This window comes from Agelaius tricolor, unplaced genomic scaffold, assembly GCF_023055355.1.
Source record: "Agelaius tricolor isolate 1412-34295 unplaced genomic scaffold, bAgeTri1.0.p SCAF_4, whole genome shotgun sequence".
NCBI classification, from domain to species: Eukaryota; Metazoa; Chordata; class Aves; order Passeriformes; family Icteridae; genus Agelaius; species Agelaius tricolor.
The window spans coordinates 11378039-11396836 of NW_027269264.1; the positions used below are offsets into that span (position 1 = coordinate 11378039).

Here is an 18798-nt window from a genome sequence, read left to right on the forward strand (position 1 = left end):
TAGCAATAGCTAAAATTCTGGTGTGCTGTCAACACTGGTTTGGTCACAAATCTAAAACATGGCAGTGTATGGGCTGCTGTGAAGAAAAGTGATTTCTGTGCCAGCTAGACACACTTACATAGCCTAACCCCAAATGCAAGTAGCCTGATAAGGTCTCTTACAGTTATATAAGACTTTGTAACTAAGCTCCCCTTTCTGATAACTGCCTCAGGTGATTTCTGCTACACGTGTTGGCTTTGTTTGGGTTTTTTATTTATTCTTTTCCATTCTGCATTTAAATGATAAGGAAGTAGATAAAGAAAATATTAAATAAAAAAAGAGAATTGAAGTATCACTGACCATCTGATTTTTCTTGTGTCGCTTTGCTACTTTAAAAGTGTTGGATTATCCAAAAAGTACTGCAAATACAAAACTGTTAGGTGGAAGGTGCTGAAAATTAAATCTGAATGACTAAATTATGTTTGGAGAGGACATTATGCAAAACAGAACTGTGATGTTCTAATACCAATTCTCTGCACAATATTTGTTACAGGAATAGATATAAATAATTTATTTTTCCTTGTAGTGGTGAATGGAAGTGCTTGAATTATTGAATAAATAGGTAACTATGGAGTGGAAGTATTTGTAGTCATCCCATACAGTAGCGAAGACTTCAGCTGAGCCTTTATTTTCCTGTGATATGGTGATAGGAGCACTATTGAAACAGCTGTTCTACAAATATGGAACACACGGTGTTTTTAAAGAGTATTTGTTAGCTGTTCATTAATGTGCTTGTAAAGTTCTGAGCACCACATATGGTAGGACTTTCTGATTTTAATAACCCACCTATTGTACTGCAGCAGTATTGGTCGAGTGAAACTTTCTGAATCAAGGGTGAAAGAATTTCTGGCTTAGAATACAAAGGTAAACAACTTCAATGCATCTAAAGCATAACACCTTTGGGATTAGACACATCTCTTATTCTATATTTGGTTACAGCATATGCATGGAGCCATCATTTAGATGAAGTTGTAGCACTAAAAGCTGCTTGGAAAAGTGTGGCTCTTAGCTGTCACCCTGGTTTTTTAAGATTTTCTAAGCCTTCTGATGCTGACATTCTTGTAGTGAACTTTCTCACACACTTTCTGTAAATAACTCATTGTTTTGCATTCCTTTATCGAAGAAGAGAAAGTTGATGGACTGTTGGTTTGACCAGTGTCATTGGAGAGGTGGCACTGTCACCCTCCAGTCCACTGTCACTTTTGGAAAACTATAAATGTTGGAGTCAGAAAATAAACTTCCCTTTTTTCTTCACCTTGAGAACAACGGTTTGAGCTTGTGTTTTTTCGTGTCCTATAGTGACCCTTAGCTTCAATTTTTCTCCAGAATATGAAAAGTATGGCTGGACAGAGTCTATAGCATATGGGCTCAAATTCTTGCATATTCTTGGATCCAACATTTTTTTCAGAGGCTGGTGATGTTGAACTTGGTTTGTGACTGTCAGTGGTAGTCAGTCAGTTATTCCAAATATTATTTATTTACTTAAATGTTTAAAAATTATTCAACACCCAGTGAAAGGAGCCACATGATTGGTTCTGTCACAGTATTATCTTTTAAATTAACAGAGGTATATAATTTTGAATGAAAGAAGTTAGAAATTATTTTTCAGAACTATTCTTAGGTTAAGTGGGAAAAAAGATTGGAGTAGTGATTTGGCATTCATAAGCAGCTCTTACAGGCAGTTTTTCTTAGCTTAGTATTAATTATACTAAACAAAAGGCAGAAGGACATTTCAGAGAAGATAAATATATGAGGGACTTTCTACAGGCAGACAGTTACAAAACTGCTTGATGGCTTGGCTGCTTAATAGACAATAAACAGATAATAAACATCATGGCTTTGTTAGATTGCATATGGCTATGACATCTTGATATGCTACCTTAATAAATTAGCAACATTAAGTAGTAGCTGGAATTCTGATAGTGAAGGTGTGCTTATGGAACAGTTTCCAACTACACATTCCTAAACCCTGCTGAAACATAGTGGACATAAGGGAAGATATTTCTGTCTTAACAAGTACCTTTTATGTTAGCATTCTTTAGTAACATTTCTTTCTTTCAAAATAATTTCTGATTTTTTGTTTGGTGACCAGCAATCATGGTCTGTGTATATTTCACTCACAGCACATATTCAGTGCCATGTCAGTGGTTTGTTGCATTACATGTTTAAGATATTAAATAAAAATTTTACATCTGTTCTTGTAAAAGCTAAGCATCCTTAGATTCACCTAGTATCCCATCTAATGGCTTAGGAACAAGGATGAAAATATGAAACTAAATGAAATTTAAAAGCCCAACCTTGCAGGAACAGCAGCAAGATGAGGAATGCCTCTTAGCAGAAGACTCAGACTGTGTGGTTTCTCTCCCCTTTCACACCTTAAATAGAGCACTCATCAGGCAATTGACTTCACAAGTTTATCTCTGACGTGTTAGTATCTTTCTGAATAGTCACATTGTGTCCTCCTGTTGTGTGCAGGTGTGGGTGGCATTGAAGCAGAAGCAGTGATGTTGGGACAGCCGATCAGCATGGTGCTTCCTGAGGTGGTTGGCTATAAGCTGGTAGGAAACCCTCAGCCACTGGTAACATCCACTGACATTGTGCTCACCATTACCAAGGTAAATTACCAAGATTTGATATTTTGATGTTACTGCTGAGAGATAAATACATTCTGTAGGACAGAGATGTGAAAATTCAAAATGAATTCAAAATGAGTGAAGGTTTTTAAAAATTAAAAATGGCTACCTGGAAGCGCACAGAGGGTTCTTACAGAATGTGTAAGAACCCTATGTGTGCTTCCAGGTAGCCATTTTGAATTTTTAAAAACCTTTATCACTGTCTGTGGAATTGGATTCAGCTCAATTTTTTAGGCAAATCTGTTTCCCAGAAGCCACGTAAAATGTATGTTGGGATATTTTGGAATTCAGTAGTGTTTTGGAGCAACAGTGCTTTTTCCTCTGCCTCAAAAGAACCCTGATGACTTGTTTTTTGAGTTCACTACTTAAAATTAGGCAATATAAAATCTGGAAACCAGACAGTAAGCATTGCAGTCTTATTTCTTTCATGTGCAGGTGTTTGACTCTTGTCATATATTTATAACATGCTTACTCACTCTGCGCATTGTCACTGAATTAACAGTATTACTGGGTCAGCATTAGCGTTGTTGGAAGTCAGAAATCTGGTACAGAAATTCATCATGGAATACTGTATACAGAGAGACCTTCAAAAGGGGAAAGGCAACATTTTTTTCATAATTTTATTCAAATGTTGTGTGTGTTCACATGTACGTGTGCAGTTGGTTCTCCCTATTTTTCTATCTTCCTGGGTTTGCTGTGTGAAAACTCCCCAGGCAGTTCTCTTCCTCTTAGAACATCATGTTGAGAAAAATACAATTGTAAGGCAGTTTAAATGAAAGGAAGAGCAAGTTTTAGAAGAAATATGGTCCTATGTTGTACGTTATTATTGAAACTTTACATCTCTATGTCCTCATCTTCATGATTTAGTTTAGCAAAAACTTCTTGGTTTCAAATGGCTGTAGAAATCTTCACAAGAGATTTCTCTGAGTAAAAAGCTGGATTTCATAACAGACATGCTCATGTCATTTGAAACATAGCAATGACACAGGCACTGTATTTTTATAACAGCATCTTCGTCAAGTTGGAGTAGTGGGTAAATTTGTGGAGTTTTTTGGTCCTGGTGTTGCCCAGCTGTCGATTGCTGACCGAGCCACCATTGCCAATATGTGTCCAGAGTATGGAGCAACAGCTGCCTATTTTCCAGTGGATGATATTAGCATTGGGTACCTGGTACAAACTGGTGAGTATAAGAAGAGACCATAAGTTAAGGGGTAGTTTAAAGGATGCCAGGTCTATATGACATTAGCAGTGGAATTGAATCAGGTGAAGCCTACTGAGCTTCAGTTCATTTTTTTTTTGGTATTTACTTATTGAGACTAGTTTTTGCAATTAGGATGCATGTTTAGGAAGAGCTGAGTGTTGGACTTATGGCAGCCTGGCAAAAATCTGAACCTAGATTGTCCAGATGACAAAAATAGGAAACTAAGATTTTGTTCTGCAAAAGCCACTAAGTCTGCGCAATCAGTTTGTTTTTAGTGGATCTCTAGTATTTGTCTTGAAAGAGTCTTGTAGTGCTATTGACAGCATGCCTGTAATGCACTTTTTTTGTTCTATTCTGTCAGATGATGGTTCCTCTGTTCAATTTGCATTTTGGTTTTGCTGTATCTGGCTTTCATTTTAGGCCGTGACAAAGAGAAGGTTATGTGCACAAAAAGGTATCTTGAGGCTGTGGGAATGCTAAGAGATTTCACAAACTCTTCTCAGGATCCGGACTTCACACAGGTTAGAAACTACTCTGTTTTCTGGCTCCTTGCTTTATGCCCTGTCCTATTTTATTGCGACAGTTGTCTGTTTTTCACAGAAACTAAGAAATAGTCAAGGGATTCCTTGTCCTTTGCTTTGGTCTTCACAGCTGTCTTATTTTAAGGCCCAATGGAATGAGACAGCTGGCTCTTCAGGTGTGAAAACTTGGATGTAGGTATAGATTGGCTCTCAGATGACCTCCTGATGATCTCCTGATGATCTGCTGGTGCAGATTCTTTCAGTTTTATTCGATGGAGCTTTGAGAAGGCCTTCCAGACTGAAGGATACTCTGAATTGTAGCTATGGAGATAATGTGGATGTTGTGTGTGTAAGCCTTGTTCGCAGTTTTTTTCTGTTCAGTCAGTTATTTTACGGTGTGAATCAGGACCCTTAGAAACCCTCTGTGGTAACCACAAAGCACACAGTTAATTTTCTGTGCAAGAAAATTAGGATCGTACTCTGTATCCAGGAAAGTCAAGAATATTTCTGGTTTTCTCTACTGTAAAATTTTATCTTGTAACTTGTGTTTGGGTCTGCATGATTATTCAAAAATCTTAGTAGATTTGGAAGGATGTAGCACATTATGAAAACAAAGTTGGAAAATGGGTGAGGAGTAGATGAATAGTCTGCTTTGTTTTATATCAGTTCCAGTATCTCTTCACATCATTTTTTAACCTGCTTCTAGCATGTGAAAACACAAATTAAAAAATAATTTATAATGCTTAGATGCTTTAGTTACATTGGGTTTTTCAGTAACTTTAGTACTTTTGATAGCCATACCTGTGAGCTGGCAGCATCTAAAATTAGAAGTATTCCTTTTCTCCTGCTCTTCCCATTCTTAAGTGTTTTCAATAATTTCTGCAAATAACGATATGCAGGCTTAGCATATCAGACTCAGCATTGATTCAACAGCAGAGGTAGGCATAACTGTGGCTTACCTGGCTTCAACTTATCAGGCAGTGCTCAATCACTTTCTGTTTATCTTACTTGAACAGGTGGTTGAGTTGGATCTCCATACTGTTGTGCCTTGCTGCAGTGGACCAAAAAGACCTCAGGACAAAGTTGCTGTGTCAGATATGAAAAAGGACTTTGAGACTTGTCTGGGAGCCAAGGTAGGCAGTAGGAACATTTGGGCAAACAAACTAATTCATGCTTCTAAAAGCTGTCTGGTCTTCAGGAACTACATTCTGGGGTTGTGTGTTGTTTGTTTGCCTACTGAAAAATAAATGAGGATATTTGACTGCAGTTTTGGAGGTGAGAGAAGCAACAGGTAGTTTAAAATTGTGATGTTGCTTCTCTTGCATGAAGATGTTCATGCCCTATTGGAATAGTATTTCATTCTGATCTTAGGCCTAACATGATTTTGACATAGACTAGAGATTTCTGAACTCTGCCACAATGGGGGGTTGTTAATAGAGGGGACAAAATACCTACTGCACTGAGTTCTGAGATAACTACCCAGCTCTTCAGCTCTCCAAGCATTCCAAGCAGGTTATGCCCTGAATCCACCATGTAATTTTGCACTAAATATTGAATCTGTTCAGCAGAGCAGAACTGCATGTGTCTCTGTGACTCTTGGATGTTGGTGGTAAAGACGGAAAACAATGACTACATTCTGCATCATCCAGTCAAAAGTGGTCATTGAAAGAGAAGCTGGATTTATATTTGAATGAATATTCCTGGATACTTAAGTTTTCTAAATCAGTTTGAATCTTTACCTGTTACAGTAACCACCCTTGTTAAAGGGCACTACAGAACTCCAGTGATGTAAAAGAAACCTAAACTACGGCAGTTCCCCATAATTCTTGGTTTGTTACATTTTCCAAACTCCATTAGGTGATCTTATACTTTCAGATCTTTAAATGTAATTTTTCATGTCATGAATAGTGCCTACTTGCTCTTTGCGCTTTATTTTTTTTCCAACTATCAGACCTTTGCCTCTCAAATCAGCTCCTGGTACACATTCAAGCTGTTTGATAATCCTGGCTTAAAAATTTTACATGTTATGCTAAAATCTCAGGACTAGATTGTGTGCTAAGACTATGTGTGATCAGGAATCTGTAAGATCTGTAACAGGAGTAAGAAGCATCTGAGAAATCCAAAGAAGGATATATTCATGCAGGAAGAAAATACAAATATATTTTGCTGCAAAGACTGCCTGTTTTGCCAGTAAACAGAGAAGAGGAGAAACTCCAGCAAAAAAAATTTTTGTCCATAATTTTGGTTGACTAGAGATGCAAGCCTTCATGATCAGACCTAAAACCACAAGCATGGATGTGACTAACAGATGCTTTTCATTGCTGAAAAAACAGCCCATACTAATGTTCAGTCAAAATGTTTATGTTAACCACTCATTTTGATTCTTACTTTCTCCTCCTACAGCAAGGATTCAAGGGATTCCAGATTGCACCAGACCGACACAACAGCATAGTGAAATTTAATTTTGAGGGCCATGACTTCGAGCTTGCTCATGGTTCAGTAGTGATTGCTGCCATTACAAGCTGTACAAACACCAGTAATCCCTCAGTTATGTTGGGTGCAGGTAAGCTGATTTTCCTAATGTGCAGTAGTTTCTCTATGGCTCTGAATGTGTGTCCTAAAGACAGCAACAACACTGATGTAATTCAAGGTGTGCAGTGCTGGTTTTGTCATTTGGAGTGTTAAAACTGAGCTTAGTTTCTAAGGGTAGTGAAGGACTTGTGGAAGTGGTACTTAGAAATATAAATTGACAAGAATGTATTCTTCCTGCACTGTCTTTTCTACAAGGTAAGCTGGAACTTAATTAAGCAACACTTTTGACACTTTTCCAAATGCACAGAAGCTGATATATAGAGATAAGAAGAGGCTGTTGCCAGAAGAGGGACAGTGAAGAATGATCTTCAGGGGTGCTCTGAAGGTGCTCTGATCTGTCAGCAGAGTGAAAAACACACATTTAGCTAGAGGTTGTCCTCTAAAGCTGTTACGAGAGTCTGGAGACATGGTAGGTGTGAGGAGAGGAAGCAAATTGTATTCTCAGGGATTGCCAGCTTTCACAGCCTTTTCCTTTACATCCTAATTGCATCCAAGAGGAAGCCAGAGGTGAGCTTGGTATGCACCACTACAGAACAGTTAGTCTGACTTGGTTGTATAAAATTTCAGGTCATGAGATTGTTCATTTTTAACATAACTAGTCTGGACAGAAAATTTGTCATTCCTAATGTGTGCTTCTGGCAACAAAATAGGAATGAAGAATGTCAGCTCAAAGGGTTCAGTCTATACTGGACAAGTTTGGCCCAGTTTCCCAGGTGCTTGGCTACATGTTTACATATTTCTTTCTCTCCTCTGTAAACATATACATAGATGGTATCTGTCACTGTATGATAATCGCTGCATAGAGGCTTACAAGTCTGTCAGACCATTCATGGGATGCAGACTTTATTCCTACAAAGGTCAGAAGGGATGTGCACTGGGCAGTACAAAGGCCCTTCACCAGAGGGGATTACTTCCTGGTTAAAGAAATATAATTTCTGTTAGTTCCTGTGTGGTGCTGGGAAGCTTTTGGGCTGTCAACAGTCACTTCGTGTTTGGCTTTTTGAGGTGATAGTTATCACTTGGTTTTAGATTAGCATCTATCTTTGCATACTTTACATACCAGCAGTTCACCCCCTCCCAGGCCAAAGGTCCTTTAAACTCTAGCAACAGGTTCAAAGTCCATCATCAGCTAAGATGTGGGGCAAAGGAGAAGCAAAGGAGAGACCTATTCATTTTCTTACCACTTTGAGAGGAATTGAATTGAGTTCAGAATTGAACAAGATGTCCCAATCCACTTGACTTTAACAGGACAGCCTGGGCAGCATACCACTTTCCTCGGGTCCATTCTGCATTATCACCGAAATATATCTGTATTTCTTTCTTCCAAGGATCAAGAAGTAGGTTTTCTCCAGGCAGACTCTGTTTCCCTTGTCTATTCCCTTAGTTCTAGGTGGATGTATGCTTCAGTTGTGCCTGTTGAGGATAGTTTCCTCTAGTGTTTGACTCCCAGGCTGATGACATGCATTTTTAACCTTCTCTGAAGCAGTAGGGATGCTGAATGCACTTTGAGTGCATTCACTACTATGCAATGCATTCACTACTATGCAATGCACAGCACCCTCAAGAATGTAGTCCTAAGGATTTTGGTGTATGTGCTCAGATTTAGTGGCTACTCTCACCTTTGCTGCCTTTCTGTACAGAAACATTTATGTTTTGACCTTGACAAGGAAGGAAAAATTAATTCTGTCAGTCTCTGATAACTGTTAGTAAACAGAAGTGTTGAGAATACCCACAAGAGATACCCAGAAGAAACACAATAGTTTGGCTTTCAGGATGAGGTTTCAAATGCAAGTAAATAAACATACAGTGTTCCCAATTAAGTAACCAAGCTAAAAAAATCCCGGATACGAGCAGTTGTTTCAAACTCCTGCTATATATCCTGTGCACTTATGCAGGGGCTGTGTGTCTGTGGGGATAGTGGGTATGTGATGTAGGAACTTTGATAGCCTAGTCTGACCTTAAAGAGGTGTTGGATTAATTTTGCTCAGAGGAACTGAAGTTCTGGCATTTCCTTGCCAACTTTGAGAGTTTGACTATGCTATCTTTTTGGAGCTGGTATAAGCAGCAAGGTGGAGGCCAACACTTTCAAACAGGTTGTCAAACTGTCAGTTCCTAGGATGACTATTTGTTCATGGTCTCATTTGCAGAAGTATTCAAGAGCTGTAGTTTCTGCAGATTCTTCTAGTAGCTAAGGAATCTCAGCAACTTCAGGAATAGGACCGCTTCTTTAAATTTGCATGTGTAAGCCATCTCACACAACACTTAAAAGTGTCATGGTCCAGGTCATGTCTAACAGAGGTGCCAGACAGCTGGCAAAGACAAACCAGTTTGATGACATCTTCCTGTTGGAGATCACATTGGATCAAAGCACAGCTTATGTCTATTTTCTTATCTAAATGAATGTCATGTGTGAGGGGAAAATGCAGCATGGGAATGTGAAGTTTTGCATAGTTTGCCTATCTGGTGCTTCTTTTATGTTCATCCTGGAAAAGAACTGGAGAGGACTTGTTCTCTGAACATGCATCTTGGTATGGACAATTTATTTCAAAGGAAAGAATGCAGGATAAATGTGTGCCTAGTAAGACCTTCCGCTGAAATATCTCTGTGCATATTACAAATCCAGGAGTGGTAAAACAGCACTTGTGTAACAATCTGTGGATTGTGAGATGGCTTGTTTGAGGCAAGGGCCAGCATTGGTGCTCTCATAGCCTTCTGCTCCTGAGGGCAGCCAGTCCTATGCTGGCAGTTGTTTCTTCTCTGGGTTAGTGCACCATAGTAAGTGGGAACTTAACAGGTCTTCATTGCATTTTTTGTGAGACATTTGTCTTACAAATAGTGCTCTGAATTTTGAATGTCTTCTTGCTGCCCCAGTGAGTGCATCTTATTGAATGCAACTTCCATCAATTTTCTAGTGGAACAGAAATTGCAGGCTGGATGTGCTGTTCAACAGAGCACTTGTCCTCTAGCTGGTTGTCACGGAATTAGTGCTGTTGGCTTGCTGGACTGTTTCATTGCTGGTGCCTTTTCTGTTCCCAGTTCTGTAATGGTATCTCTCCTAACATGCTTATCCACCAAACTGTCTCACTTCCAGGAAAATCTGCAGCTATCCTCTGTATTTTTCAGGATTGCTTGCCAAGAAAGCTGTTGAAGCTGGTTTGACGGTGAAGCCGTACATTAAAACTAGCCTGTCCCCAGGAAGCGGGGTTGTCACTTACTATCTGAGGGAGAGTGGAGTTATGCGTTACCTTTCTCAGCTAGGGTAAGAGTGCTTTTCTTACTGTTGTGCTATGGCTGCTTAACTAAAAGCATTATCAACAAGTGTTACTCTTGAGCTAAGAATGACACAAGAACAGACAAGAGACTCAATTGTAAGAAGAGAAAAGAAGCTTTGTTACAAAGAGTTCTCCAGTTTATATAAACTGATATGATACATTTTACTTGATTAATTAGTTAATAAAAAACATCTTCCTCACACACTGTCTTTGAGAAGAACAAGAAAACAAAGTGGAAAAACACCATGTGCATATTGTTTATACTAATAAGTTATCACATTTCTACAACTCCCTAAAATTCTCACAAACCACTGTGAGAAACTATTGCCATTTCTCTCTCCCTGACCAAGCTAACATCCACAAGCAAGTGATGCAATTGAATTACTATTTCTCTGTACAATTTAAAAGATATTCCAGGTACCTTATGGTGTGATCCTGCATGAGTAAACACATTGCTGTTGTGCTGGCTGGCTTTGAACCAATCATGAAGGCCTGCTGTAACTTCTTGAAGACTTATGTTCTTAAGCAGGAGAATGGGTTATTTTCAAGACTAATTGTTTTGTAACAGTGTAAATGACACTATATTGTTGTTTCTCTTGCTAGGTAACACATTTCCCATTCTGTGTGCATGGACAGTCACTGCAGTGGTAAAAATAGAGCATTTAAAAATGCTGTTATCAGTAGCATTTCATTCGTTAAAACAGTGTTTCTCCTGAAAGTAACCATTGCCATCTGCTGAGTGGTTAAATGTCTTGCTCCACGGTAGCTTTTTGTTCACCATTATTTTTATACTTTGTATAGGTTTGATGTGGTGGGTTATGGCTGTATGACATGTATTGGCAATAGTGGACCCCTACCAGAGTCTGTTGTTGAGGCCATAACACAGGTATGCAGTTTTTCTTGTGCAGCTCATTTATGTTAGCTGCTCTCTGCTGTGTGCTGTTCTGAGATGTATTATACTGTGTGTTGACTCTTTTCAGCTCTGTACAAAGTAAATTCAGTCTATATTCTTTTCTGTGGGAAGTGTTTTGGGATTGTTCAGGAGACAGTTCTGTGACTGGCCTTTGTTGTTGTAGTGCAGTGTGGCTCTGCAGACTTGCTGTGTGTGTGGATTCTGCAAGAGCCTGACCTATCTTTGTCTCAAACTCCGTGTTATAGGGAGACCTTGTGGCAGTGGGTGTGTTGTCTGGCAATAGGAATTTTGAAGGGCGTGTCCATCCCAACACCCGTGCTAACTACCTGGCCTCCCCACCGCTGGTGATAGCCTATGCAATTGCAGGGACCATCCGGATCGACTTTGAGAAAGAGCCTTTAGGTAAGACAGTGTTGGGATGCTTCTTTTCACAGCTTATGAACTAAACTCTTGGGAATTAAGCACTTCAGAAACATTTGTCCTAGGGAAGAGCTTTGAAGTACTAAGTACCTGCCTGTGGGAGAAAAATTATACAATGTTAAAAGTCAGAGCAATAAGGAGTCAGAGATGATGGAGAAAGAATAATGATATGGCTTGGCTTCCCCCTAATTCCACTGGATCATATTTTTGGTTATATCAGGTGATAGTCTTTCAAGAGCCAACCTGAGGTAGTAGATTGTCAAAGACTTTCAAGAACCTTCAAAGAGCCTTTCCAGCATAAATGATTCTATAAATTATTCTGGAAGGCGATTGGAAATCACAAAAGAGGAGTTATGTACGGGTATTATCAAGTTTGTGATTCAGTTTTCTGTCAGATCCTTGCAAGTGAAATAAAGTGTGTCCTGTGAGTGTTACAAGAAACCCATAGCCGGAGAACACAGGGGTAAACTTCTCTTTCTTCTTAATGAAAAATATATGCAACAAAATTGACAATATCATTTTATACAGGAATAAATGCTTCAGGGAAGAAGATTTTCCTGAAAGATATCTGGCCAACAAGAAATGAGATTCAGGCTGTTGAGCGTCAATTTGTTATTCCTGGGATGTTCAAGGAGGTCTATGAAAAAATAGAGGTGAATTAATTCTCTTAATTATGTGATATAATTAAGTGATTAGTTACATACATCATATACATAGCAGTATGTGATTGATGTACTCTGCTATTCTGAAATATTAAATAAGAAGATTATGATAATGAAATTTCCATTTTTCAATTTTTCAATTTTCATTTTCACTTTCTCCTGTCTAGATTTTGCTCTTGTTCTGACAGATATTCAGATGAGGGTTTTTAAAAAAAAAATATTCTGGATAATTAATTCATTCTTTCAGACAGTCATGTTTTGAAAATTGCTCTTTACAGTATTTTTAAGGTAACATGTCGATGATACGTTTTCAACAGCCACCCCCAGCTGATACTGGAAGGTGGAATGTTCCAGCTTCATAGATGTTTGATTTTTTTCAGCTGACATAAAATTCATTCGCATTAACTAATAGGATTGATATCAGAAAAAGACTTGTACTTGATAATATCTTCCTACAAATCTTTCTCAAGTTTTGAAACAAAATATTCTTATCATTTTTATGTTAGGGAAGCTTCTTAATATTACTTAAAAAAACAATAGACAATTATAAAGTGTTACCTGTGTACATAATACAGGTTATTCTCAAAAAACAGGATGAATGTCTCTTCTTTTGTAATGAAATTAGGATTTTCCTAAATCTTTTAAAAGATAGAATCATTAAAAACAACCCCAAAAATAATGTAGATAGTTTTTTTAGCATTTGCATTTTCCAAAGTGCTCTAAGAAATACATAAGGCTTTTGCTAAAGTCTAATTTGTAATTTTACCTGAATTCTGAAGTAATTACGTTGCTTCTGAAAACTTAGAAGTCAATGAAAGGATTTTGTATGTTTTTCAGACAGTAAACAAAGCTTGGAATGCCTTAGATGCTCCTTCAGATAAACTGTATACTTGGAATCCCAAGTCTACTTATATCAAGTCTCCTCCTTTCTTTGATGGTCTGGTATGTACGTGCTTTCCCTTTGAATCAAGCCAAAGTGTGCAGTGATCTTGACTCATATTGAAGGAGAAGGAAAGCCACTTCAAGAGGCCTGAGAGGATTCATAAAAGCCTATTGAGGCCTTGGTTCTTAAATGTTAGAATTGTGCTATTGTGTTCATTTTAATACAGAGGCATGAGTGAATCTCAAAATTGTAAGGATTCCCTTTCACCTCAGGGCTCTTGAAAAGTCTCCTTTTCCTTCTAAGTTGAAATGCTTCTAAATGATCACAAAGCAAGTGAAGAAAAATAACAGGAAATCAAATGCACTGTTTTGCCAGCTTGCATGTTGCACCAAATAGTTCAGTTTGAATTGGTAAATCAGTGCCATTTAAAAGTAAATGGAGACTTTAATGCATGCACATGTCTAGGAATTCTCAATTTTCATTCACGTATCATGGGAAGCCTTGGCTGGTTTTTTGTCTGCTGTATTTTCTTCATGCATGAGCTTGCTGGCAGACAGCCAGGGCATCGTATTTGTTCAAGAGCATAAAGATTTTTAATAGTGTTGGATTTTTTTCTTTCTCCTAATCTGTATAAAAAGGGAGACTTCATTTTGCAATTTCCACTTTTTTGAGGAAGGTAAAGGAATTATTTTTCATACATTAATTGTTTTCTTTGTATTTATGATGGCTTAGACTTTGGCTCTTCAGACCCCGAAAACAGTAGAAGGTGCTTATGTCCTGTTGAGTTTTGGGGATTCTGTGACAACTGACCACATATCTCCAGCTGGGAACATAGCAAGAAATAGTCCTGCAGCCCGTTATTTGACCAGCAGAGGGTAAGCACTGCTTATTGTTCTTGTCATACATTGGGAAGAGAAAACAAACCACTACTGTTATGCCATGTAACAGGCACACATACCTTCTGTCTGTTCACATACACTTGTATACCTTGACAACATATAAATAAAGAAAGAAAAGCATTTCTCTTTCTGCTACTTCAGCAGCTCTCACTAAGTTTAAGAAGTAGAATAGAGTGTGTACATCTGTTTTCCCTGTAGAGTTAAAGACCTTTCTATGGAAATAGGGGAAGAAAACTAGCCTGTACATTTATTCATAAATAAGGGAATCAAGATTTGTCTCCCTGTCAAAGCAAAAGTACTGTTTTCGTTAGTGCCAAAATGAGTTTTATATTAATTTCTTCTAGTGTGTGCAACTATTTCACATATCTAGGCTCTTAGGCACTACAGACCGTCCAGAAGTTTAGGTTTCAGTGCAGCTGCAATAGCTGGCAAATCTATTGTGATTGGAGTCTTGTAAAATGTTCCTCTTTTTTGATGGCCAGTCTGTCAGTTTAGTACGTGAGGTTCAACTTAAGGCAAGACTGGGACTTACCAAGTTGACTTATTCAGACTTCACAGGTAATATAATGCTTTTATTCACTTCTTACAACTTCAGTGGTGTTTTGAACAACAGCACTGACATAAAAAGTCCTAACTCACTAGACCTAATAATTTTGGAAAGAGAACAAATTAAAACAGTGATATATTGAAAACCAACTGCTTTGGACTCTCTGAGCCCCTGCTGTCAGTTACGAGGAAATCTGAATAGTCCTGCATGCATTACAAAACAGATGCTGTATGTCATAGCTGCGGTTTGGATGTAGCCCAGTGCACACAGTCTAATTTTCTGTCACATTCTAGTGCATTTTTTGTTTGCTGGTTAGGCTGCAGTGATGAGTGCCCTCATTCTCATATTTCTGTTTGCAAGTGAAATTTTTCTTCTGTAGTTCTAACGTGCAGCAGAGATTCTTGCTGCCTTTTAGATATTTAGCACAGTGCTCTGCCCTTGTTCTAGATGCTATAGTAGTATAAACAATGAGGATCTTTGGGCACCAGCTATTAAAAAAAACTAGTGTTTCATCTGCTGACTTAATGTGAATTATATCTTTGCATCACTGTTGGACACTATTTCTAGGGCAAGAGTTGAGAACATTATGAAAGCTGCTTTTTCTGACCAAACTGTAGCTATGTGTAAATTACTTTTCCTTCAAAACGTCTCAAAGGAGAAGTGGGTGCTACAGCTAGGGTGGGAACTACATACATACCTGCCTCAGAAACACCAATTTATTACTTTCTTTTTTTAAAGCAGAGTGCTTTTAGTCCAAAACTAACACAGTTTCCCTTCTTCTTTTCCCTTAATAGCTTGACTCCTCGAGAGTTCAATTCTTATGGCTCCCGCAGAGGGAATGATGCTGTCATGGCCAGAGGGACATTTGCAAACATTCGCTTGGTAAACAAGTTTATTGATAAACAAGGACCTCAGACAATCCACTTCCCTTCTGGGGAAACTGTAAGTACACATGCTGCTCTAAACTGTGCCGTACATGACAACAGAGTGGATTAGTGCTGGCTTTCCTTCTTACCAGCTTAGGTAATTTACTTCAGTACCTTTTAAGTAAAGCTAATTGAGGGGGCAGGAGCTGACTCAGGGAAGCAGTCACATGTACCTATGCAATACGGTCCTTTCAGGCGTATCAGTGGACAATGTAACCACTGTAAAAGCACCAATGGAAGGTGCAGGTTTGCATTGGGAGGGAGATCAGTCAATATCCTTAAACTGCTGCTTGGTGAAGTTGTGGGCTTCAATATTTTTATGTGGGGACACTTTCTTTTCTTCCTTTCCCTGGAACTGTGATTCCACTCACAAAAAGTTTACAAAGCATTTTGCAATTTTTTTCCAGCTGGACGTGTTTGATGCTGCAGAAAGATACAAGCAGGCTGGTCATCCTCTGATTGTGCTGGCTGGGAAGGAATATGGTGCAGGAAGCTCCAGAGACTGGGCTGCTAAAGGACCATTCCTCTTGGTGAGTGGCTACAGTAAACTAGGAGGACAGTGTTAACAGTGCATTTATTTGTTAGTACAACTAGCTTATGACCAAATCCTGGGTAACTCATTCTCACTTTTGGTAGCAAGAGATATTTTGAAATCTCAGCTGCCTCCAAGAGACACAGTAGAGTTGGCAAAAGCTATTTAATATTAATAGTTCTTGTTCCGACTGGAAGGCTTGATTAACCTTCATCTAGAAGTACACAAGGCCACACTAGAAAGGCCAATTTCTTTACTTCCACTTTCAGTAGCCCCATAAGCCATAGGTCTGCTTTCAGAAGCATCCGGAAGCTCACTTAGCAAGGAAACGAGAAAGTGTAAGAGAAGACTGTCAGTGAAAATTAAATTTAGCACGGCTTCACCATGGGAGCCAAATCCAGATCCATACACAGTGAAATACCTGTTTCTTTCTTTGTCTGTCCAGTCTTACACTGTTTACATAAAGAACTCTGATTCAAGCTTTCTTGCATTATTAGAAAAATGCACAAGAGAGTTGGTATTTAAGTTCATCTAGGTTTTGGGAGTTTTTTTTCTGGCAATGAGTTTTTGTGTTAACTGTATTAACATGTAAAATTTTCAAAATTAATTAAACTGCACACTAGTGCTTATAGGAGGGCAACACTGAATTAGGAAGAGTAATGGAAATGACTAGTGGTGCACTGCATAAGACATGTTAAAGTAGATGCAGGATTCCTGAGAAAATGTGTTACTTTTTTGAGTCAGGCTTCTTTTAGAGAGGTGTACAATACATGAAAGTTAATGTACAATCAAGTCATCCTGGACGGTTTGCTGTCAGACAGACCTGCTGACTCTACCAGTAGCTGGTAAATGAAATCGAGGGGACCACAAACACACCCATTTTCTTCTTGTGAGTACAGAAAGACTGTTCTGAACTATGAAATAACTCAACCTGTTGTGTATTTCCCAGGGTGTCAAGGCTGTGCTTGCTGAAAGCTATGAGAGAATTCATAGAAGCAACCTAGTAGGAATGGGAGTGATTCCTCTGCAGTATTTACCTGGAGAGGATGCAGGAACTTTAGGACTCACTGGACGGGAGCGTTACACTATTATCATTCCTGAAAACCTAAAACCACAGATGAATGTCCAGATTAAGGTATGAGACACCTAAAAGCTGAATTCTCTGAATCACTGTAATTTTACTCAAAATTAACTGTCTCTTCAAAACATATGCTTTGTCATATGGCAGTGAGATTAGCTTAAAATAGGGAGAAGAATTGAGATGGTGAAGGAGATTAAAATAGTTATTCTAATAGGGGTTAAACTGGAGGGAGTAGAATTAGATTAGATACAAGGAATAATTTGAGATGAGGCACTGGAACTACTGCCCAGAGAAGCTGTGGATTCCTTCTCTCTGGAAGGATTCAAGGTCAGGTTGGATAAGGCTTTGAGCAACCTTCTCTAGTGGAATGTTACCCACCCGTGGCAGTGGGGGCTCGAACTAGGTGGTCCCTAATGTCCCTTCCAGCCCAAACCATTCTGTGATTTACTATGAGAGGATATAAAAGCAGGATGCTCAAACTGTTTTAATTAGCACAAAGCCATCCTGTATTTTGGACTAGTCACTCAGAGTCTACTATAAATTTCTCAGTTATAAATGAAGCAGCAAATGCAAAGAGATTCCATACTGTGTTTGTTATGGTTTGTTTTAAACCATTTTCCTCTCAAGCAGCTTCCTGTAGTCTAGTGTGGATAGAAGCATTGGTGCCTGTTCATTTTAGCTTTCTATCACAATTTTTTAAGATAGCAAAACTATGCTAGTAGTCTTTATTTTACTATGATGTCAAGTAACATGTGCAAGGTTCTGCTGCTTGAATGACTTTTTTTGACCCTAACAGCTGGACACTGGAAAAACCTTTAATGCCATCATGAGATTTGACACTGATGTGGAGCTCACTTACTTCCACAATGGCGGCATTCTGAACTACATGATCCGGAAAATGGCATCCTAATCAAAAACAATTAAGCAGAAAGGTCCAGGTACAAACCTGCTTCTCCTGAGCACAATGAAACTATAGTAATCATGCTAAAGTGTGAACCATAAAACGAACAATTTTTCTGTGGATTGTATTAGAAGGCTTGTTTACAGTGCTGAATTTTTCCGTGTATCAGGAAACTGGACACACCCATATAAAGTAAACAGCATTTATTAACTGTTTTGTATGACAGTTGGCTTGACTTACCTTAGAATACAATGCGAAAGTCATTAAAATACTGCTGGCATCTGTAGAACCATTGAAGATCACATGCTGATTTCATGTATTTGATCCACTTTGCTTGACTCTGAAGTTAAGTTCTATGCTCATATCAGTGATCTAGAAATTAACTGACAGTATAAAAAATTTTTATTCCTTCCTGATTACCTGACACTGACTTGCTTTCTTATTCAGTTAAATAGAATCTGAATCTAATATTAACATTATTTAGCTGTTTCTTCATTTTAAAAAATGTGAACTCTGTTTAAAATCTAAGCCTTTGTGGAAAGGTGGACTTATTGGGGATATTTCTAATAGATAAAATTAAATTTATTTTTAAAAAGTTTGGTGGTTCTGTCATTTTATCCTTAGTGTTGTGATGCAGAGCAAAACTTCAGCTTACAATCTTCTTATTGTCCCTGTAGGAACAGGATCATAGGAGTCTTGAGTTTCCATTTATTTTAATTCTAGTTTCTTTGACAAGTTTGCATGAACTAGAATGAATACAAATACTGTCAGATACT

The 18798-nt window shown here is 38.4% G+C and overlaps 1 protein-coding gene across 1 annotated transcript in view; it reads left to right on the forward strand.

Moving 5' to 3' along the window:
- Positions 1-18618, forward strand: part of ACO1 (aconitase 1) — a 36865-nt gene extending 18247 nt beyond the window's left edge. Inside the window, exons 7-21 of the mRNA XM_071424573.1 lie at positions 2515-2654; positions 3681-3852; positions 4294-4394; positions 5411-5527; positions 6798-6957; positions 10110-10245; positions 11060-11144; positions 11417-11573; positions 12120-12244; positions 13091-13195; positions 13869-14011; positions 15377-15524; positions 15916-16038; positions 16990-17175; positions 17918-18618. Coding sequence (XP_071280674.1) covers positions 2515-2654; positions 3681-3852; positions 4294-4394; positions 5411-5527; positions 6798-6957; positions 10110-10245; positions 11060-11144; positions 11417-11573; positions 12120-12244; positions 13091-13195; positions 13869-14011; positions 15377-15524; positions 15916-16038; positions 16990-17175; positions 17918-18031 — 2012 coding nt within the window. The 3' untranslated portion in view covers positions 18032-18618. The remainder of the gene's footprint in view (positions 1-2514; positions 2655-3680; positions 3853-4293; positions 4395-5410; positions 5528-6797; positions 6958-10109; positions 10246-11059; positions 11145-11416; positions 11574-12119; positions 12245-13090; positions 13196-13868; positions 14012-15376; positions 15525-15915; positions 16039-16989; positions 17176-17917) is intronic.
- The last annotated feature ends 180 nt before the right edge of the window (positions 18619-18798 follow it).